This window comes from Pseudochaenichthys georgianus, chromosome 23 (assembly GCF_902827115.2).
Source record: "Pseudochaenichthys georgianus chromosome 23, fPseGeo1.2, whole genome shotgun sequence".
NCBI lineage: Eukaryota > Metazoa > Chordata > Actinopteri > Perciformes > Channichthyidae > Pseudochaenichthys > Pseudochaenichthys georgianus.
Genome location: NC_047525.1, coordinates 19264879 through 19288866, shown reverse-complemented (window position 1 = coordinate 19288866; position 23988 = coordinate 19264879). Strand labels below are relative to the sequence as shown.

Below are 23988 nucleotides of genomic sequence, written 5' to 3'. Positions count from 1 at the left end.
CCAATACTTAGTCTCACTTTTTGCTCTCCACCAGCTGGCTCATCAGCTGAATATTCAACTTTATCAGCTATTTTCTGACTTTTTCTGTGTCTTAGAAATCACATTGTGGGTTTATTGGAACTTTTTCACTAAAGCAGCTGCCTCCTACATCTGGAAATCAGGCCGGCGAGTTGGGTGAGACTGAACCAAAACGATAAACATTTGTGGGGCATAAAACCAAAACAATGATCTGAAACAAGCTCCGTAAATCTGCGGGGAACTGCAGAGTTGGGCGATTATTCTTTGTGGTTTTACTTTGGGCTACACACAATTTTGTGACCCATTGTTGATGTAAAAATATCGATTTCTGCAGCTTTAATGGTATTGAAAAATCTGAATGATGGTTTGCAAATACGACAAATAGCGATATATTATAAGACATTTTGTTGGGCATCAAGCAGTTGAATATATATTTTTTTTCTGTCTCTTCAGCACACATCCATGCTCTGCAAGTGTGTGAGATAGTGGCTGTCCACACCAAAGATGATGACCAAGACAACAAAGAGACTAGAAGGAGTCGGGCGGAAGCAAAGCAGACCTCCCAGCTGCATCCCCATGCTTTCACAGGTATAAAACCAACACTGATATACACACTTAAAGGGATATTCCACACAAGTCAAAGTCAATCTGCTTGTCACAGGGAGTAATACTCAGCCTCTGAAAGCAGATGTATCATTTCTTCTCTGGCCCCCGGGGGAGTTTTGTCATGTCTTGGAAAATGACAAGTGGTATTATGGGAAGTGTTTGATCCAGGTCTTTTTGTGGGTTGACCCATTTCTCAGTAATTTCTCATGCAATATTCAATATGATGCTTGAACCCTAATGCCTGAAGCCAGTTGTGTCTCTTTCCCTTGACTACAGTAGGTTAATGCCACATCACAGTTACAGTGTGGGAAAGGGTGCCAAAAGCCTGTGTTCAGCTCCACCAGTCACAAGTGATGACACTGGAAATAAGCCTGTAGACAGCTCCACAGTCTGAAAGTAATGCATTAACAAGAGTCCCTCACAGCTCAGTGGGTCTAGGGTGGCAGCATGCCAGTGATTTATGGGCTAATGCATAATTTCGAGCCATTAGATTATATCCAAACAAGATCGAATTTACATTATTTATCACAGCCAAATGTTAAAAATTACCTCCCTAATGTGAGCTTTTACTGGCATTAGAGTGAGTCGAGCCTGACATGACTGCTTTCCCACGATCGGTGGAAACTTGGCTTCAAAGACACTCCCCATCACTTTCCTCATGATTATGTAACTTATTAAAAAGGAGGATTTTGCTCCCACTCTAAACGTCTCCTCGCCCGCCCCGCTGCAAGAAACGAGGTACGTTAAGTGATTTCCACTGAAGTACTCAAAGTTAACTTTTCCATCTGATAAAAAGAATGCTTGGTGTGATAATTTGACTTTGAAATGCTAAGCGGGTGAATTCGCCGTCAAAGTGCTTAGCGAGTGATTTTCCGCTCCTTAATGTAAATATTTCAGTAATGTTCCTAGCTGGATATTATATGACTCTACTTTTTGTCTGAATACCCACTGAGCCCTATTTAACTTAACTGACTCCTTCATGTCTCACTCACACATCAAATGGACCTGTTTTGTGAGGATAAAACTAGGGTTCATTCTCTGGCCAGGTCTGCACAATCGCAAAACCAGAGGGCACTGAGTCTAGTCTGAACACAGCATGTTGGCTCTCTGCTGATGTAAACACACCTGCTGGAAGTATAACAGCTTTCAGATCAGGAACTTGTTTTGGTGAAACCATCTTTCTTCTGTTGGTACTCCTTTTTTCTATTCTTCGTCCAAAAAATGGAAAGTATAGTGTGTTGGTAAGTGGTTATGGACCGACAGAAAGGTTGACGGATCAATCTCTGCAACAGACGGATTGGCATACTAGACCTAAATTCTCTTTAAATAGCATTTTATAACTCTTCCCCCTTCAGTAAAGGGAACTGAGAACTTCCACACCAACACTATGTGCAATATAAATATCATTACCATCATTACAAAACACTTGCTGCTATACAACATGTGCAATATCATTATTATTAATGATGTTCTACGTGCAATTACGTATCTGCCAATACGTTTTTTTGCACTACTAAATATTTACATCAATTATGTGACCGTCTGTTTCCTGTAGATATGTAATTGCCCTTTTTACTGCACTTTTAGTGTACAGTTTTATTATTATGCTATGTGTTATTTTTGTAACTCTGGTACAACAATTTCCTTCGGGATAAATAAGGTCCTATCTTATCCTATCTTAAGTTATTGTAAGGTTACAAGCCATACTGTACATAACAAAAGGAGACACAGTAAAAACAAATATACGTGCAAAAGAAAAATGAAATGTCTCCGGTAATTGCTATCATTTTACATTCAACCCTGACAACCCTTAAAAAAGGCATATATTTTTGCCTGGTTTTTCTCACATCTTCCTTCTGTTTTGTTCCTCTACAGTTTCCTATGTGAGAAGAACAAGGCCGCACCAGTGGTGCTGCAGTGAAGTGATTTTCCACTCTGCCAACCAGGCACTCAGCGAGCAGTGGATCAAAGTTATCAATGAGCAACTGGCATTACTCAGTACGTACTGTTAAATGGTGTTCTCTAGCAGATGTGGTAATGTACTCTGAACTTAGTCATAATCACTTTACTACGTGCCATAAAAATGCCACGTAAATGGAATTTGGCTTGATGTGTACTTGGAAGATTACAAAGATGAGTACACACGTCATTAAGCTGCACTACAGCGAGCCAAAGTGCCAATGTAATTGCAAGAAAAACTTGTCTATTAGCACATTGGTAATGTTATTTGGAAAAAGTAATTGTTTTTAATGGTTTTAGAAATCGCTAATTGCTGTTTTTCCGGCTGAGTTTGGACTGTCAGACGTTGACGACAGGTGTTCTGTGAGGATCAGGCTTTTTATCTCTCAAGCAATTTCAGAAGCTGTCAGCTTTGTGCACAAGGGACATGCAATACAATCTTTATTCCGAGGGGTTTATAGACTACTTCAGTGAGACACCACCTTACAGGATGTAACATAAGTTACTGTAGTGCCCAAGGAAAACCTTGGAAACACTGAAATTCTTCAAAGGATGCTTATTAAAGCATTCAAGACTAGACTTATTGCTAAATGAGTTCTTCTACACCTCAACCAGCCTGTAAGGAAGCTAAGTTTTACCGTCCATAACAAATATTTTATTCATTTCAGTGGTATAAATGCCCTCAGGAGAGCCCTTTGGAAAACTTTCAATAGAGGTTGCCCTCCTGCATTTCTCTTTCTAGACAGCACCTCTCAGGCAGAGGCATAAAGAATGAAAATAGCGATAGCCGATAGTCTGATGAAATATAAATGGTGGTTATGCAAACATTAAAAGAGTGTCCTATATGTTAACACATTTTTTTAAACGGAATTATTTGGAAGAGGTAAGGAATTTAACTGTCTTTTAATGGAACAAGGTAATATACAAATTGCGTACCAGAGGTTTTAGTGTGTAACTATCATGTGGAGATTGAGTGTAAAATGGTTTAAACCGTTTTTATTGGCGAACTTGGCCCCGTTTGTGATGAATCAATTCAAGGAAATTAACTACATTCATTGTGTAGATGAAGCCTGAGTGTGGTCCAATAGTGTTAGTCTCCTCCACAGTACACCTTTACATCACCCATTTTAATCCATTTATGTAATCTAATGGAACTTTTGTCTTATTGCCAAACAATATTGCCCTCTATATTTATTTGTGCTCATTTAACTCTTGATCCCAATGGATTCATTATTAATTGGAGCAGCTGCCATACCTCAGTTAGTTGTCTTAAACGCAGTCTTCTTCAACGGCCATAAACAAGCCATTTAGTATTCTCCATCGCAGCACTTTGTAGGTTTATCAGCGAATGATGCAGCACCTCTGAATTGCTTCACACTCCTCCCAAAGTGGGTAGACACATCATTTATTTCGTGAGCGGCTTGTTTTGGGGATAAGTCAGTTTGACCGAGCATTCTGGGAAAGGTGTCTGGTTAATGAAAACTACATCAAGCTGCTATCAGTTACACATATGTAAAAACGGTAAACACTGAGCCTTTTTAATGAATATCTCACACCCCACTCTCACTTTGCAGCCCACCGACCGAAGAGCCTTCTGGTGTACATCAATCCTTACGGGGGAAAGCGGCGCGGGAAGCGTATTTACGAGCAGAAGGTGGCCCCACTGTTTGGCCGCGCCTGCATCTCAACCGACTTGATTGGTGGGTCCCTATCACTGGCTTTCCCTAAGATTTAAATAAAAAATCCGTCTCGATGCTCGCCGTATAGATCTCCACTGCCACTGTGGCCTCTCGAAGGGACCGAGGAGGCTTCCAAGGATATGATTTGCCTTTTAGTGCCATTAATCATGCCAGCGCCTTAATGGAAGCTGTGATAGTTGATAAGCAAGGGTATCCAAACACATCTATTATTCAAAAAGTGTTTGCTACTGCTTCACATAGTCTGGGTATTGATGGTCCTTCAGACTGAATACTATTCACCCTGGGTTTCCTACAGCGGCTGTGAATTGCAGCTGCATTTGTGTTTATATTACATGCCTGAAAAACGGATTGTAATGTGGTTTTTGTCGGCCTAAGGCTTATTTTGCGGGCTGTTTTGTGACTTTGTATCTTTGCTTTTTCTGAAAATGTATGTCTGGTATTTCGATACAAGTCAGGCCACACAAAATCGAATTACTTTGTCTGTACATTTCCCTTTCATTGAAGTTGTATTAACCCTTAGATGCACGAGTGACAGGACCTATACTACACTCTTCCATAAGTGGGTCAAAAAGGACCCGTATTAGAATAATGTGTTTTTATGCCATTTTTGTCATTTTGGTTAAGAAAAATCACTTTTATAATATTTAGTATTATATTTTGGTTCACACTAGAAATATTTTATATTACATTTTTCACTATTTATAATTTTAAACATTTTTTTTACATTTTGAAAAAAAACGTTTTCCCACAGGATTCCATAGAAAATGCATGCGGGTCATTTTTGACCCACTTATGGAAGCTTGGGGTATTAATACAAAAACTACAATTTCTTAAAATGTAAACATTTTATGATATGGCATGATATCCAAAACGTGTTTTTTGAGGAATAGCTGGAATATCAAATGATAAACAAATATAATTACAAAGATACTTCAAGAAAACCAACTCACCGGGTCAAAAAATACCCACTTATGCATCTAAGGGTTGACACATTGAATTTGTTTCCATAGTTACAGAGCGAGCCAATCATGCCAGGGACCACTTGAAAACGGAGGCCAATCTAGATGCATATGACGGGTGAGTACTCAAGCTAGGTGGCTGATTTCAACACTGGTTCTCCACTGTGACATGGAGCTGACTCCTGTCTGTTCATATTGCAATAAAGCTTTTGAGAGACTCTCCCCTGAGCTGGGTATCAATTATCGCCTTTTAGGAGCTTGTAATGAAGCTCTGTTGTGCTGCAATCTGTCGTGTCAGATTGTAATCACTGATACACTGCCCCATGTGCATTTGTGCGTCTCAACTCAACTACACTCATTTGGATAATCTCACATGTTGACTTGCATTTCCAGAATTAGTTTTCTGTAACCTTGTGTAACCTTATATCACTGACTCTCTGTAGATCATTTGGCAAACTGTTGGTTTATAAGCTTGAGTAAACATGCTGGCATTGTAACAAAGTGATACAGTTTTCATCCTTTCGTTACGACTTATTCCTTCAAACTTGTCGGCCATGTTTTTATTTTGACTTTGGTTTTGGCTTTACAGTTAAAGTACATATATAATAAGGGATTACAATCCATGCTGTGGGTAACATCAATGCAACATTATTGGCATTTCATTCATTGGTTCTTTAGCCATTTCCTGCAAAACCACACATGTCATCGTGAGTGGATCTGTAGGATTTGAAATCTGGGTAAAATAAATAGTCTGTGTAAAATATTGTGTAGTAGAAGTTAAGATATTTCACAGGAGAAGTTGAAACGTTTCCCTGCTTGAGGTGCTGGGGAAAAAGTCAGGGGATATCCTTAGTGAATAGAATCTATCCTAAGCATCATGGTTATCAATTAAGTTCATTCAAAACAGATTGTATTAAAGATATTCTATGCTTTGAAATGCCCCCAGGACGGATCCCTGTGGTACTTCATGAGAGGAATGAGTAGAGGATAATTTACCATTTCTAACAATTTTGTACATGATGTTGCAGCTCAGGACTGTGAATAAAGGGGGCATGCGAGGGTAAATTGCAGCTGATAGCTGAACATTAGGTGCATCAATAACATGAAAGGTTTTTACTCCGCTGTCTACAGCTGCTATTCATCAGATATTCAGTCCCGCAGAGTTGGAGTCCATTATGCTTTTTTCTCTGCAGTTCATAAAAAGTCTGGGTCCATCTCTGTAAGGTTTTGGGAAAGACAAAAAAAATAAATTGGTGTAATGCTGGGTGGCACAGTGTGATTTTCCTATTAATTTAATGATTGTTCGCTGTTAGACTCGCAGCCTGCTGTTATTAGTGTCAAGGTTTTCTGGCAAAATAGTAGTTTTCTAATGATAAAAAGCAAATGTGTCACAGAACTAATGTTAAACTTGTGTATACTGATATAACTTGTCTGCCCAGGGTGGTGTGTGTGGGTGGAGATGGGATGTTCAGTGAGATCCTGCACGGATTAATCAGCAGGACCCAAACGGACAACGGCGTGGACCCGAACCAACCGGACGCTGAGTTGGTACCGTGTTCTGTGCACATCGGGATCATTCCTGCTGGTGAGCTTTGGTCATATCATTAATAACCATATCCAGTGCAGGAGGAACGGCTTTGGGGGAAATGATTTGTTATAATATTTATCATAATATTAAAGAAATGTAACTCTGGTAAAGGAAGAATATGGTATTCACATGTGTTTTGGAATTAAATTGGTCCCTTTATGCTTTTTGGGGGTTTCCCTCTCCTGTAGTGTTGTATAGGTTTGTGTGCATGTAAATGGTCGGCAAAGTGCGATATTTAGGAAATCGCTCCATCATAATGACATACTTCAAATAAACTTGATGTCACAAATTGCACTCATATTTGCCTTCTGACATTGTATACCTTAAAATACTTTTGTGTGAAGTGGCAGGGGGTCCCACCAGGGGCCGCGGGGGGTCAATCAGTCCAAGTGCTGTGTGACATTTTGAAATCACAGTAATTTTCATGAGCTAGAAACACAGTGCATGGAAACCGATAGGAGACTTAATGGTAATAGCGTAGGCGTTTAAAATATTGGACTCAGTCTTCGGTAGAATTCCAAGGATCCTGTACATTGGAACAGTCCTTCGGCGGGATTCGATGACGTAGCATCCTTGAAATAGTGGCTCTGAAGGATCCTTCCTTGACATTGAGAAACACCCGCTGCGAGGGCAGGCTTTCCTCTGGCTCTCAACAAACTCCATACAAACATTTCCCTCTCCCTTCCCCAGGGCCACGCCCCCCTTCCTCACCTGTATTCAACAGCACACCTGATGAGTGCATAGTGGGAGGAGACAAGTTAAACCAGGGGAGAGAGGGACACAATGTGGCCGTTTCTCAATCGCGAGGATGCTTGCTTGGTAGCACATGTCTTCCGAGTCACATGCTTCAGAAGCTAGGCAAGAATCCTTCCTGGCATTCGGAAAACGAAGAGTGGAACAGCAAGTGTGCAGGTGTGCGTCATATTAGAGGCCCTGCCTTACATTTTCCGCCACAGATTTGGGGAAATTGGTCCGTGCGCTAAGCATTGTGGGGATTTTAAGGACGCGAAGTCTACCCATGTGCAGCCTCGAAATTACCCCCAAACCAAGGACGCGGCCTCGGTGGAATTCCAAGTATGCTGGATTAATCCACAGGAGAAAATAGTCCCAAAAACGTTTAGTTAATGTAACTGACTTTTAAGGAACACCTCCAGAAGAACTAGAGGGTCAAGCTGTAGGGGAACGTTATTTAACCTTTTTATTCTTCCTTAATGAAAGTATACAATTGTAATAACATTTTAAGATGTATACTTCAATGGAAAATAATGGGATAGGACAAAAAAAATGAATTCCCCGCAGAAGAGGCTATCAAAAACAGCGCACAGCTCTATAAGTAAGGTCTTTAACCTGTTGTTCCTCTCTAATGAAAGTATATGTTCATAACATTATTTAAAGATGTATACAGGCAATGTGTTAGGGCAGTGATACTTTATGGGGTTTCTTCCTCGTATTTCTTATTTAAAAAGGTGCAAGAGTGCATTAAGAAAAATCAAATAGACTAATGGAAAATAGAAAAAAAAGGGCCGGGGAGAATCCCCCTTTACAAAATGTACAAAAAAGGCCATCAGGAAAAGCAATTTAGGTGTCCCCTAGGGTCATAGGCAAAGGCAGTGTAAGGAATGCTGGTTAATCCTTACCCAAGCCGGTTGAAGGAAGCGAAAGTTATTTGTTGTTCTAATGTCCACTTGTCAAGTCGGGGAGTGTTTACTGCTATCCTTATGAGATACAGTCACTAGTGCAGCTATAAATACATTCATGTACTGAGAATTCAGACAACAAAAACATGTTTTTTGGCGCCGCATTAAAAGCATCTCGACTCCATTGTTGTTCTTGAGATGAAGATAATTTCACTGCCGACATGATCTTACTGGCGCGACGGTTTTGGGGGAAGATGCAGATGAAAAGTGGAGCTTCTCGGCTGGGGAAGTGCTTTGTGACAGTTTCTCCTCCGAATATGCCAACAGGCTAATGCGGTTGAGTGACTTAAGGGAAATGTAACATTGAACATCTTAGCACTGACTGAACATCATTGAACATCTGTGTGTGCCACTTAAACCCATTCAAAGTCAGTTGGCTTTTACTGAGTAGCTTTAGAAGAGTCAAATAACATATGTCACTGTTTTTTTTACTAGCAAAATAGCAGGCAGTGCAGGGCTGTGTGGAGGGATTCAAAAGGATTCGGATGTGATTATAAAGCTTTGAAAAAGGAAGCAAATGGCAGATAAGGGACATCCACAGACTGTGGCCGAGAAAGTTCTCATCTTCATACTCATCGGTGTGTCCACTGCTGAATGACGAGCCACATCTGCCCTGTCACGCTTCTGCGAGCCAGCTCAAAACATCACTAGTTAGATTTCACTCTGTCCTCTCCTCTCTGCCTCACTCTCTCTGTCTTTTATCAGTAGCAGTGGGTCCATTTCACCACTTGAAGATGATCAAAGTGGGGCAGATAGGTCTGAAATGAGGCCGTGTGGCGCAGAAAGAGAGATAGAGCCTGTCTCTCAAGTTGAAAAATGTAATATCTAACATTCTCTCAAGGCAGGGGGTTTCTCTTATCCTTCATTTGTTGGCTGAGGAGAGCTGCTGATAACCCGGGCCCCCGGAGCTATCCGATTAGTTCACTTTACGACCAAAAACGATTGATTTTAAATATAACTAAGAGATGTATGTGATACATACATACATACATAATTACATGCTAATAGAGTTGCACAACTGTAGAAATCAACACATAAAACTGCCCTTTGTAAGGTCCGTTTATATTTCATCGTGTGATTTACTTCCTGTCTGCAGCAATGGCGGAAGAACAGTATTTTAAAGTATGGCATGACAATGGCATTAGGTCATTTCTCCTGGCCATTGCTGATGCATGAAAATAAGGAAATAAGAAAGGTTCACTCATTAAAAAAGGGGAAATCGTCCGATCTTGTTAAAAAAGAAAGTCCACATTTCTTTTAACTGATTGGCAGAAATGTTGTCCAACCCCTACAGGAGGTTTACAACATATTTGTGGTTTGCAATAAAACGTCTCGATATCTATTTGCCTGCTTATTGGTCAATTCACATATTTAATTAATCAAATTCTTTGGTTTATGAACAAAATAAAAAAAGACCTCGACTGTACTTTATGTTCAGTGCTGCTAATAAGCTAATGTTAGCCAGCTACAGTAGCAAGCTATTCTAAGACATTATACCTGCATGTTAGCATAATCACTTTGAGCATTTTACTTTACATACAGCCTGCAGAAATAAGAGCTTCGCTAAACGCTAACTTTAGTAACTTTCTACCACTGAAAATGCCAGGCCCTCTTAGCATCAAGAAGCCAAGTTGTTGCTAGTTGTAGTATAAGCTAGGGTTAGAGATTGCAAACAAGTGAATACATCTCCCTTTCCAAATGTTTTAGATGACTACAGTGGGAAGAAAATGTATATTCCAGTAGTGCTTTTCCGCACCATGAAGTGAGAACACAGCATTTCATCCCGTTTATGCTGAGAAAAAGCGCCTATACACACTGCTTTTTAAAATATTGGAGGTTTGCTATATCTTTTTATTTTGGTGAAAACAGTTTCTGTGCCGCTGTAGTCATTTTATAGGTTGCAGTGTGTTTAACTTGTCAATACCCGGGCTATAATGGCTGACTATTGACCTGTGTGTCTCCTACCCAACAGGGTCCACTGATTGTATCTGCTTTGCCACAGTGGGAACCAACGATCCAGTTACTTCTGCTTTACACATCATTGTGGGTGAGTGCATACCAGTATTTGGAAAACACTTACATGACTTACCGCACGCTATGTGTCAGGGTGGCGTGCTGTGTACATCAGTGTTGTGCAGGAAGCCACAAACAACTGTTTGGCTTTTTTAACACTTTACTCAATATCTCTTCGCAGGTGATTCCCAGCCGATGGACGTGTGCTCAGTTCACCACAACGACAGCTTTCTCAGATACTCTGTCTCGTTGCTTGGATACGGTTTCTATGGTGATGTACTGAAAGACAGCGAAAGGAAGAGATGGATGGGTCCCGCTAGATATGACCTGTCAGGTATGAGGGCCGTCATTTTTATAACCCCGGGTGAATCTACAAGCTAGGCCTTTCTACCTGGAGTGTATCCCTGAGTTGACTCTTCCTGCCTTCGCTCCAGACTTTGGAGGATTAAAAATATAAATCTAACACACAGACTCTGCCTTTGTGGATTCAGTGCAAGTGTAGCTCCGTAGTGGGACTCACTAACATCGGCAAGATTCATCCTCCCACTGCGTCCGCACTTAAATACTTGCACACATTGTACTGGAAGGGGCTTTAAACAGAGGCAGCAAGTTTATGATTGAAGTTATGAAACAGCAAAACTAAACTGGGTCCAACGGCACAGATGAGTGTGTAACAAGTTGTTAACGTGTGCATAAAAACTGCTTGTTGAAAAATAAACCTGTATGATCTTTAGATATCACAAAATCCGTTTGCCTGTGCATGGACAGGTTCGTTTATATATAGACAAGGAGCATTTATACTCAAATGTGTTCTGTTGCCCACACTTTGTTGTTTTGTTCCAGGTGTGAAAACCTTTCTGAGTCACAACTACTACGAAGGCTCCATCTCTTTCCTCCCTGCTGACATAGGGGATCCCAGAGACAAGCTGCAGTGTCGATCCGGGTAAACACAGCATGACAGATATCCAATTCTATAGCTTTTCAATGTGCTTACTTATCTGATGCTCGGTGCACCTGCCAGAGCTTAAATGGGATACTTTATATTGTCAGGAAGACTATCTGATGTGTTATAGACTGAAAGCACATTTGGTATTTTCAGAAAAAGGTAATGTTTGCATTTGTTATGGAGTCCAAAAACCATTCATCTGTAAGACTCCATGTTTCCTGGCATCTATTTTACCATAAAACATATAATTATGCCACATAAGGCGTTTCTGGCAGCAGACTTCTTTGAGGATTTCCTACAAAAGTGACTTAAACATAAATAGCTTAACCTAAGGTGGACCCTGTTAAGATGGAATACATTTATTCCCTCATAATGAGTCATCTCAGCTCGTTAAAACCTTGAATGTCAGTTGCAAACACTGATGGTTTGATCATGATAAAACAAGGTTATGCTAATATTTTAGGTGCAGCGTCTGTCAGCATAAGCCCTCATCAAAGGACACGCAGTGGGAGATGTCAGAGGAGAAGGAAGAGTCTGATAAAGGTACGACTTTGGGGTTATCACACAAAATATGTCAAAGTAATCATACGGGAAAATGAACTTCTCTTGTCTCTGCCTCATTATCTGCTTGTTCGTCTATTTTCTAACTATTTCTAAACTTCTGAGACGTGTGCAAAACCCACGCTGTCTTTCTTCTCCCTTTACGTTTCTATTCTGCAATACCTGAGATGGACTTTAAATAATCATCTTCTCAAAAATCTCATTTTCTTTCTTTTTCAGTTGGGGTTGTTATTCTCCCGCACCACGGCAGAATACCTGATGAGATTCTTGATGAGTTATTGACGCGAAAATATAAACTGATTTTAGTGACACTGCACAACTCCCTGCCGTGCCCCAACAATGGAGCCTTTTTAATTTTTTTCCGACTATCGATTTCCAAATCTCCCGCATCCACCCTTGCCTCTACTTGATGAAATGACATGTTCTCTGACAGGGTGGTGTCTGTCCACTCAGCCTCGAGTAGGACGTCACCTTCTGTTCCCTCGTCTGTCCCCCTGACCGTCACAACGATACACACATTTAATAATCTATGGTTCTCTCAACCCACTGACACTGCTGAACAAACCCCTGGAGGCATATGAAATACAGAAAGTAATTTGTAGACGTTTTTTCCTCTCTAATAAGTGTCTAATCAGTAAGAAATGTAGTGTTGCCAGCTCTGACAGGGGGTGTGTCTCACGCCAGTGCTGCCGTTTGCTTTGGGACCTTTTATTTTTTCTCATCTTTTTCTGGCGATGGAATCTCAGACCACTGCTAAATCAATGAGGCACGGCACACTCGCTCTGTGCAAATGAGCCAGCCTCTCCTCCGAAAGCAAATACTCATTTGGAAAAAAATCTTCTTATACAGTCGAGTTTTTTTTTAATTCCAGCTTTAATCACTGCTTCCCAATTAGAATATTGTTGTTTTTATGTAACCTCAGCGGGCTTGTTATCGTCGGTTTGCGTTATCACCTCTGTAAATTTGCTTTGCGAAAATGAGGGAGAAAGGTAATGAATCGTTTTGCTTTCCCAGATCACATAATTTTCCCTCCGAGGTTTGGACGTCTGTGATCACTTTTTCGCAGCTTACTCCAATGACTATCACCCCGGTGACAGGCACTGGCAGCCCCAGAGGGTGATGCTGCTTCTTTGATACGCCACCATCGTAAACAGTCGCTAATCTCGGGGGAACAGAGCTGTGATTTGTGAAGTGAAACCGGCACGTCTGTCTTTTAAAAACTCGGAGGCCACGTGTGCATTTAATCGCAACAAGCAAACTCGAGGTTAATCCAATCACTCTGCTATCCATACCACTTCCTCTTTAGATATTGCGAAGCCTTGCTTGGCTAAAATTAATTGCGTTTTGAAACACAAGACATTCAGCTCTCCTACAAGGGCAATAACACTATTTACTTTCAGCATCAGAGTTCCTATATTGGCTCAATCATCAGCTGCTCTGAGAATTCCCGCCAAGACATCTGGGTCCTAATGGACTCTGATAAGCGTCAGTGCTGATGTGTAACACGCTGAGCACTTAACCTTAAGGACTCATAAAGCACTGGCAAGATACACAGTGTAATTTCGAAACCCAATACCTGATGGTGCACAGATTATTTGTGTCAGTCTAACATCAGCACTTCTGGAAAATACTAACTGGAGTTTGAAAGGAATCCAAAGGTTTGGATTATTTTGTATCTAACTTGTAGAAGTAAGTTGCTGAAAGCTGACACAATACACTAAATCTGATGTGGCATGTTTGCAAACGCTGCGAAACTGCTTGGTAATAAATAAATAAATCACTGTTTAGTGTATTCACTGCAGCTCAAAGTCTGTTCATTTAAACGTTTCAATATCAGATGGAGGGGTTTTAACATTGCGAAAAAAATCTAAAAGTTATAAAAAAACACAACCGGTAATGCATGAACTTAGAGCCCCTTATACATCTAAAATAATTAATCATGACTACTATACAACTAAGTGTTTTTCTGCATTGCAGTGGCATTCAATGAAATATGGAAAATATTAAATATGGAAACTTTGGATAGAAGGTATAGAAACAAAGGAGTCTTGTAAGTCGAACAGAAGCAATCACAGCTAAATGAACTGTATGCGTGGTCCTGCTCCAACGCTTGACTCCTCTGTTTCAGTTGGTGGTTGGAGGACTATCCGTGGAAAGTTCATTGCAATAAATGCGGCCAGTATGAGCTGCGCGTGTCCCCGCAGTCCAAAGGGTCTGTCGCCCTCTGCCCACCTCGCTGACGGCACCACAGACCTCATCCTGGTCAGGAAGTGCTCCCGTCTGGACTTCCTCACGCATCTCCTTCGACACACCAACAAAGAAGACCAGGTATCAAGCTGTATCATTTAACTGCATGCAAAGCACTATTTAATTCATGAATTCATACCTCTAAAGTAAGTTAAGAAAACCGGTCCCTATTATACTGTTTTTCATCAATATATTATAGGTCTCAGATATATTCAAAACATGTCGAGTGTTTGGCTCGAAATACCAAACAGATCATTGCAGCATCCCATAATCCCCTCTGTTTCAGCCCTGCTTCAAAAGTGCTGATTCTCTGTCTGTTACTTTATATGAAAATAAGGAGCCCCTCCCCATGCCCCTCTGAGAGATATTTGGTTGAAAAGAACACAATGGTGCTCTAGGAGGAGATTCAGGTGATAGGGGGGGGGGGGGGGGGGTGTTACCTTGGTTGGTGATTGGCTAATGGTTACACAAGCCAACACATCGTTATGACATCATAAAGTGGCCAAAATCAGGTTTTTATATAAATGGATCAGGACAAAAAGTGAGAGAATCTTTGTTCCTCAAGCTTTCAGAATCTTTTTACACAGGGGGACACACATGTTTATGTATACAAGACGTGGAAAAGTAGATGTTGTATAATAGGTGACCTTCAAAGAGTACAGTCTCTGTAATACAGCTACACTTTGAAACCGTTTTATTCTTCCTGTCAAACACTTTGGTGCAGAACACTTTCCTGCCGTCAGGAGTTGCTCGGGCCGTGCACAGATGAATTGAAAGCGAGTTAAATCTGTAGAAGAGCGAGCAGAAGGCAGGAGTTTGCCCACTTGCTGTGCTAGCACCTCCTTTTGCTGACTCGGCTCAATTTCCCAACTGTGGTTCACTTTAGTTCAAATGCCTTAGCCCGAGTGCCTTCCCACGTATCATAAATAACCTCCACCATGGTCCGGGGAGGCACCGGTAATCGCTGCATCAGGGTTATGCTGTAGGGAAGAACAGGCTGATACCAGACTAATGCCCTCTTAGGATAGCACAAGTATTGCCAGGGGAAGTCTGTTGATTAGTAATTATTACCTCAGGAAGGGCCTTAGGAAGTTTATCCCATTTAGAAGCATCTTGTAAGTAATTTCACCTGCAGTAGCTGTTTTACTGTTCACTTCACAGACTGTTGAGCTAACGGTTACATCCTACGCTGAGTTTACATCCACATCTAGACTTGTGCATCCAATTTGCACATTACTACGACTCATATTAGTCTGGCAAAATATGTTAATGCAGATGTTATGTATTTGCAACATGTAAACGATCCTGTGGTAGAAAATACCAAGAAAAATTAAGGAAATAAAGGAAAGTCTGTTTCTACAGGGAAATGTTGCAACTCGAGGAATGATTTTCCTGCTCTCTGTGACATGAAGCGTGCCCCTGGAATATCACGACCCCATTAAAATATACTACATCCAGATGACTGAATGAAATTATGTGAGCAAAATGGAATTAACAACACTCCCTGGTGATGCTAATTCAGAGAGCCCTAAAGATGATTTTATGAGCGAGAATGTTCGCAATATATTAAAATCCAATACTGAGAATCTTTATTTTCTCATCTTAATTTAACCTGTTTATATTTTAATTTGTGCATTATTGAAGACAAACTGCTTGCTCTCATTGCTGAGTTAATAGATTTATTATCTGGGTCATTGCTACCAATTCCTTCTTGTACAGCTGAGGGCCTGTGTGGGTGGGACATGGGGAGCAAGCTGTATCTGTGTATTTGCACTGTATTGTCATGGCTCTTTTTACTGTATGTGTTAGATAATACAAGCTATTTCTGAAGGCTAACTATCTACTGTCAGACACAAGTTGAATCACATATCTGGGTTTAGCATGCTAACATGCTAAACTGAGGTGAACATTGTAAACATTTTCTAAAAATAAATGAGAACGTTCTCAGTTTATTATGCAAATGTTAGCATTGTAGCGCTGCTAGCTAAGTTTATGGTTACTCTCTTTTAGAAGACTTTGGTCAATTGTTCGTTTTTGTTTCCCCGTGGTCAGCAATTAGCTTGTTCATTAGCTAGCCTTGTGTAAGCAAGTTAGCAACCCTAAAAACTGTTCCAAGCAGCACTTTCTTTGTCAGATGTTTGGCTAGTTTCTAGGTAATTTAGTATGACTTTACATTTCACATACAGGTAAAATACATCTAACTTTATGAAAACGAAATGATTCATGTCGCTGGTCGATCCCGCATGATATCCAACAATACTTCTCAAAGAGATTGGCTTGTTTCCCCAATAAAAAAATTGGATAAACTTCTGGGTCGCCTGAAGTTGCTCTTTACCGTATTTTACTTTTTGTCATTCATATGTCAGACCTCTCTCATGGTGAAAAACTAATTATATCTCGTAAATGACCACCTCAGTGGTATTGGTTTCTAGCTTGAGTCTGTCTCTGCTGCTTCACTTGCGAAACAGAAAGGTAGACAAGTAGTCGTATGAGTACAGATAGTGGGACTTTGCATCAAAGTTCAGTTAATATCAGCATCACTGTCCAGCCAAGCGGAGAGAAATGCTGCGTTCACACCGGACGCGATGCGAATATTCGCTTCGCTCTAATCGCTCCTATCGCATCGCTCTAGTCTAACGTATTCATGGCCTTGTCAGAAAGCCTTCTAGGCAGACCGTCCAGCATGAATACAAAGCGGTTGCAATCATAAAGTGGGTCTGATGTGAAATAAATGGCTGTCACTCTGCTTTCGGGATGAGAGGGTGAGAAAGAGCAAGAATGAGGGGAGAAGGAAGAAAAAGGAGGAGAGCGAAGGGAATAGAGGGAAAGTGGCACCCCGTGAAGAAGAAAGTGCGCTGGACAGAGATGAACCTTTCTGCGACACTGAGTGAGATGAAAGGGGATTTTGACAAAATAATTTCTTACCCTCACTTCTCTATAGTTGTTATGCACCTCCATTTCATCTAACCTCCTTTGTCCCTTTCAACAGTTTGCATTTGATCTCTTGTTGGCCATTTTCTTTTATTGGAAATGGAGAGAAAGAAGGACAAACCTTAATGCCCTTTTGCTTTTTCATTATAAAAGCAGCAGGAGTCAATGAAAAGACAATGGAGATGAAATTAACTTTTTTACCTCACCCACGATGAGCCTATAATCAAAAGGGTTAGTTAAGGTAAGATGCACATGCCAAGAATAGCCATTAGATATTAAGAAGTGAGCTGGTTGGGCAGAGGCTGTCTCACTACGGTTCCTCAGCATATCTCTATGTCAATTCTCCATCAGTAACTTAATACACCTTCAATCTCTGACATCAGTTCAAGCTCTCCGATCTACTCCGGTTCTTTGCTCCAAGAATTTCATCACAAGCAGTATGTTGATTATATATATAACCATTTCTTTGACCTTTGACCTGATCTATCAAGTCAACTTTTCTGAAAAGCCACTTTGAGAATAGACAGTAAGTGTCTTTAATCAAGATTCAAGGTTCAAGGCTTTTATTGTCATTCGTACATAGCTACAGTGTAGTTATGTCGATTAAATCTTAGGTCCTAGGCTCCTCCAACAGTGCAACACAATAAAACAGATAAAATAGTGCAAGTAAATACAATACATTTAGAATATAAGTAGTGCCATCACTGTTTATTATTGAGTTCTGTATGATGGTTGATATTTCCTTGTGACTCTGGATGAAGGATGCATGTCAAAGTGTATCTAATAAAGAAAAAACACTCTAAATGCATTGACTCAACAACAATTTGACACAAAATATAATTTGGTGAAGCATAAAACAAGATGGACTCTTGTGTTCCTTCGCTTGCTGCAGTTTGAGATAAAACTCTTCAAGTGCTTCCGGAGAGAGGCGGTATTAACCTTTGAACGATCTGTGGGCACATCTGTTCCCTCATCCATTCATCTCTCCTTCCTCTGCTTCCTTCCCTAGTTTGACCACTCGTTTGTAGAGGTCCACCGGGTGAGGAAGTTTAATTTCCAGCCACAGCAAAATGAGATGCATTCTCTAGAAGACCTGACTGAGACTCCAAAGAAGACGGGCTTCAGGCCCATATGCTCTGCTCAAACAAACTACAACTACCAGGACTCCCACAGCAGCTGGAACTGCGACGGGGAGATTCTACCTCACGCTGCCATCCGTGTCAGGTAACTAATCAATCAAGTCAACTCCAAAAAACCTGTGGTACTTATTTCAAGCACATTGTTTCTACATGTTGTGCTAGTCATAACTGAGGTGCAACCGAACAAAGTTGCAAATAATTTAGACAGAAATGTTTAATAAATAAATAAAACATCAGTCAGGCAACAGGAAGGGACTTCAAGAAGTAACTTATCCAGGCCAATACATAATGTAACTCTATAAATGACAGATTGGTGTGTGTAAACTTTGTTGTTGTTGTTGATTAAACAAACAAGATGATAATAAGTTAGCTTAAGAGTTTCAAGTCTTTATGCTAAACTAAGAGTTATATTAATACTTTTTTTGCAATTAAGCAAATAAACACATGTTCCAAACTTTAGATGGATCAAGAAGAGGGATCTGGCGTTGTTGTTCTGTAACACCATAACAACATGTCCTTTAAAAGTCAAAATTGAGGAAATGTAAGTCATCCTGATAGCTGGTGATAAGGAAGTTCTTCTACTTGGCCAGACAGAAATGAGAGCAGCAGTGCCATTAGCGCTGCAAGTGTCCAACAGTCTGTGGTAAGGAGACTATTTCACTGTTCCCTGCTGGACGATCTTGGCAACTCGATGGAATTAGCCTCCCTTATTATTCTGGCTCTGTCCACACTTCAGCCTTCCCCACTATCAGATCTCTACACAGCCAGCGTGGCACGGCTGGAGGCATCATTTATTTCACGCTCCATTGTACTTTGCCAATGATGCATGGCGCTGTAATGGTGCCAATTTAACAGCCCTCCCCATGTTAAAAGGCTACTCCCCTTTAATTAAAGCAGAAGTCCGTCCTTTATTGTCTCTTCCTCTCGGCTAATCGTTCTTGGAGTGAGCCAGCCAGAGTGCAATGCGGATAATTAATGGTAACAGCCCAGGCGAAACGGCAAGAAAGAAAGAATTTTGCTTTGAAAGTCAGAAATACACATTTTTAAATCTAAGTTGCCACAATGACTGAACCAAACAACTGAAAATAAAAATCATGAAATAATGTAATAATAAAAAATTGTGCATTCTTGATTTTAGAGTTATTTTATGTATTTTATTAAACTTTTGGTATTTATTATTCACGTTCGGAGGGTATTCTGGAGAAAAAAAAACTCCATGTCGAGTTAAAAGTTGTGATATACTGCGCTGTTCCAACATTATAACTATCAGTGAAGCCTGCAAGTAAACAACAGGTGATCCAGTCAAAATAAAGGTGTCATTGCTCAGACAAAGGCAAAAGCCATAATTAAGGCAATACAACTTACTGTACCATAAAAGCCATCTTGCCTGTTTACAGCTTATTTCTCTGCCCGTAAACTTTTACCTCGTATGCGTCAGGACGTGTTATTATTGTGTCATTATAATTTGTCAGCCCCATCTGTATTCCAACATCTGCTTTAGGTCGCTCTTATACTTAACACACCACAACGATTTCCTAACTTTCAAGTTGGCTTGTCAAGTCTGCACACAGGGGGCCATTTCCTTGCTTTTACATCTGCCACATGGATAGTAAAGTCTCATTGAAATTAGCACAGTCATTAAATGAATGGTTTGTTATTCGGGCTAAATGATGCGTTTTGCATGTGTGTGTTCATGTGTGTGTACACTCTTTTTTCCCCTCTGCAGTGTCCAGCCCCAGTTGATCAGGCTGTTTGCCCGGGGTATCGAGGAGCAGCAGCAGTGTTTGTTAGAAGACCCTTGCACACTGTGGACATTGGAACCAAACACACACTATTCAGTGGACTGAGAGCTGGATCGGACTATTAGCTGCTAGGAAACAAAAACTGAGTTGGCAATATTGTCCTGGAATATCAAAAAGTATGAACCACAAACAATGGCGTCCTATCCCTCCTTAGTGTAGTAACTTCAACAAAAATAGCAGGAAGTCCTCTCAATGCCCTCAAAGGTGTGGCTGCCATCCCCAGCCATTAAGAGGAAAAAGTTATTTTGCACTCTTTGTTGTCACTAAGGAGATCCAGCACTCAGATCTCCTTGCTGCGCTTGGGGCTTTAATGTGCAAAATTGCATCATGCAGCTTTAACCCAAAACTGACACAGCTGCTAATGCCAGCACTGCCAAATTTCAAACCTCCATTTCCGTTCTTTTATCTGTACTTTTTGGAAAAGGGCAGATTTCGAAGCTCAGAGGATCTCAAGGCGCCAGATGAAACGGAGCTGAACAGGACTGATCTGGACTCAGCCACCACAATCGGCGGGAGGGTTTTATACTGCCATGAATGAGAACACAAACAGGATTTCTCCCCGTGTAGCAAAGAGAGACAGCCAAGGAGATAATGCTTTACTTTGGGGAAAGAGGAAGAAAGGCCTGGAAAGCAAGCAGCCAAACTGGATAGACATGAAACGCCACATGCAATCCGATCATCCCTTTTTGGGAGAGAAATAACATTTCATCTGTGACCCAGGTGAGAGCCGATATGAGCCAGGGGCACTAATGAAAAGAGCTGAATACCCTGCTAATACACTAACAGGACCCTGGTGGATTCTGGGTAATAAGGCAAAGTGGTTGCTAAGTGATTTGGTGTGTCTCAGCACTGCTGCGGTGCACCTGTGGCTCTGAACGCTGCTCCTCCCTGGCCAAAAAACACTGTTGAATCATCATTTGGTTTTAGCCAGGCTCAGAATTCTTCACAGTTGTATTAAAGATGATGTATTGTATGGCTGCTCAATTAACCTTTTGTGTTCCCTTTTGTGAAGCAAAACCATCAGAGCATGCTAGCCTACTTTCGCATTTCTAAAAATAGGTATATTAAACAACATAGACAATAAAAAGTGTGTGTGTGTGTGTGTGTGTGTGTGTGTGTGTGTGTGTGTGTGTGTGTGTGTGTGTGTGTGTGTGTGTGTGTGTGTGTGTGTGTGTGTGTGTGTGTGTGTGTGTGTGTGTGTGTGTGTGTGTGTGTGTGTGTGTGTGTGTGTGTGTGTGTGTGTGTGTGTGTGTGTGTGTGTGTGTGTGTGTGTGGACTGCCATTTTGCAGATGCTCTCTCACTGCAGCCAAGACACTGCTGCTAACACAAGCACCTAAAGTAAAAACACACACACACACACACACACACACTTTAAGTCTGTACTTTGTTATTTGTGATATTCAATGTCAATGTGTCACACTGTCACACACACACACACACTGCAGCTTTTAACACCATAAAAGCTTGCTCCTCACTTCGAATCCTATATCCTGAGCTGCATCACCTCTTTTCACCCTCTGTCTGAAACCACAGCCCAGTCTTATCTGATTGTTCAGCTGGCTGGCTTTGTTGTGATTGGTCAACCGCTTAGCGATGTCCCGCCTCTCAGTCTTTCACGTACAATGTGTTGGAGCGCTAGCCAACAGAAGCTTGAGTGTTACAGAGTGATGTCAATATGTTATGGAAGAAAGCAAAGCACTCCAATGGAGGCGTTTCAGGCAGTGTGCGGGAGAGAAACTCCCTCTGGAGAGAACTTTTAGCCTTTGCAGACCATTTACATGCACTCAAATCTATACTACAACGCACTACAGGAAAGGGGAAACCCCCAAAAGCATAATAGGGCCCCTTTAACCAACTGCATTCATCAAAAACGATTCTACTAACAAGTAACTGATCATCCATACAGGTGTGTGTGTGTGTGTGTGTGTGTGTGTGTGTGTGTGTGTGTGTGTGTGTGTGTGTGTGTGTGTGTGTGTGTGTGTGTGTGTGTGTGTGTGTGTGTGTGTGTGTGTGTGTGTGTGTGTGTGTGTGTGTGTGTGTGTGTGTGTGTGTGTGGTGTGTGTGTGTGTGTGTGTGTGTGTGTGTGTGTGTGTGTGTGTGTGTGTGTGTGTGTGTGTGTGTGTGTGTGTGTGTGTGTGGTGTGTGTGTGTGTGTGTGTGTGTGTGTGTGTGTGTGTGTGTGTGTGTGTGTGTGTGGATGTGGACTGCCATTTTGCAGATGCTCTCTCACTGCAGCCAAGACACTGCTGCTAACACAAGCACCTAAAGTAAAAACACACACACACACACACACACTTTAAGTCTGTACTTTGTTATTTGTGATATTCAATGTCAATGTGTCACACTGTCACACACACACACACACTGCAGCTTTTAACACCATAAAAGCTTGCTCCTCACTTCGAATCCTATAACTCTGTTAATGCTGACTCAATGTCTGTAATGTTTCACCTCCAGTGCCCACTTGTGTTAGTTTATGATGTTCTTTCAAGGAGTGGGATGCATTGAATCCGCTAAACACTCACACAAACAGATACAAATGTACATTCAGACACACACAGAAACTATGAAAGTGAGGCTTGTTTTCAGCTATGACAGATCATATAAATAATTTAGCATGCAAATTATGTGCAAACAAAGATGAAATTAAGCTTGAATGTCTACTAACTTCTGTCCAAGCAAACAAACTATAATGTTATGAAAGCAATAATAAGCTAGCAGGCTTAGAAAACTAATTTAGCCGCATGGAATTATTGAAAAGTTAGAGCTAGTTAGCTTAGCCCGCTAACAGTAGCACTGATTCCCAGACATTAAAATGCTAAATCAATCATTTTTAATTCAATTGGACTTTTTCACTTTATTAAATCTTGCTGCTCTCTATCTCTGCATATATAAGCAGCAATACAAGTGGAAAAGTGAGCTTATTTGATGATAATGCTCAATAAAGTTGTTGAAATATGTTTCTTTTCTTATCCTGTGCTTGATCTCCATGGTGTGCTTGACGCTAGTGATGTGTCATTCACTCTTTTTCTCTCTTACATGCTTCTCCCACACATTCACACAGAGGTCGGTCAGCGTTCACAATGCTCTGGCTTTCTCAATCTCACTCTTTCTCTGTCTCCCTGAATGAGTGGAATTTAATAGGGTGCTCTGATGTGAGTGATATGATTAATTAAAGAACATCAGACTTCAAAGGTCTCCGCTGAGATGGAGTTGTAGTTCATGGCTTCGTGCTGTGCTCATTCTGCACACTGGTCTGGTTTCTTGTTTCGTTTTTGAAACCGAAAAAGGCAATTTAAAAGTGTTGAAAAGTAATCTGAATTTGATAACTTTAATAAAGCAGTCTAACTGGAATGCCACGTAATCCCACGAATCTTGAAGTTACAGACAATGCCGGTTTCACAGCCCATGCGCTGGTGGAACTCTAACAAAGTTTAACAAGCTCATCAGAAATAGGTCTATACCCGAGGTGTCAAGTCAATTAAAGTCATTTAATTGACATTGAACAATTCGACATTTCAATTCAATAAGCATCTTCTCAGGCCAAAGAACATTAACAGAAGGAAACAAGACATAGGAATGAGCATCCTCCTTACCCACGTTAATGAAAGTAATGTATGGTAAGCATAAAGGGCTCCATTAATTTAACATCAATAAAGTTGGAGGACTCGTAAGGGATTGATTTTTTTGTATCTATCAAAATGTATGGAGCAGAGCTATATAGTATGCTGGTATATCGGTCAAATAGTTTTAATCATGATGCAAGTTAGCCCTTCGCTTCCCGGACAAACGTCTTTTGCCCCAAGTTTTAAATGTTATGTT

The 23988-nt window shown here is 40.9% G+C and overlaps 1 protein-coding gene across 1 annotated transcript in view; it reads left to right on the top strand.

Annotated features, from left to right (window-relative positions):
- Positions 1-21154, top strand: part of cerk (ceramide kinase) — a 31960-nt gene extending 10806 nt beyond the window's left edge. Inside the window, exons 2-13 of the mRNA XM_034075231.1 lie at positions 472-606; positions 2500-2622; positions 4158-4283; positions 5294-5360; positions 6682-6827; positions 10500-10574; positions 10722-10874; positions 11384-11483; positions 11950-12029; positions 14176-14375; positions 18235-18449; positions 20091-21154. Of these exons, the coding sequence (XP_033931122.1) occupies positions 472-606; positions 2500-2622; positions 4158-4283; positions 5294-5360; positions 6682-6827; positions 10500-10574; positions 10722-10874; positions 11384-11483; positions 11950-12029; positions 14176-14375; positions 18235-18449; positions 20091-20211 (1541 nt within the window). The 3' untranslated portion in view covers positions 20212-21154. The remainder of the gene's footprint in view (positions 1-471; positions 607-2499; positions 2623-4157; positions 4284-5293; positions 5361-6681; positions 6828-10499; positions 10575-10721; positions 10875-11383; positions 11484-11949; positions 12030-14175; positions 14376-18234; positions 18450-20090) is intronic.
- The last annotated feature ends 2834 nt before the right edge of the window (positions 21155-23988 follow it).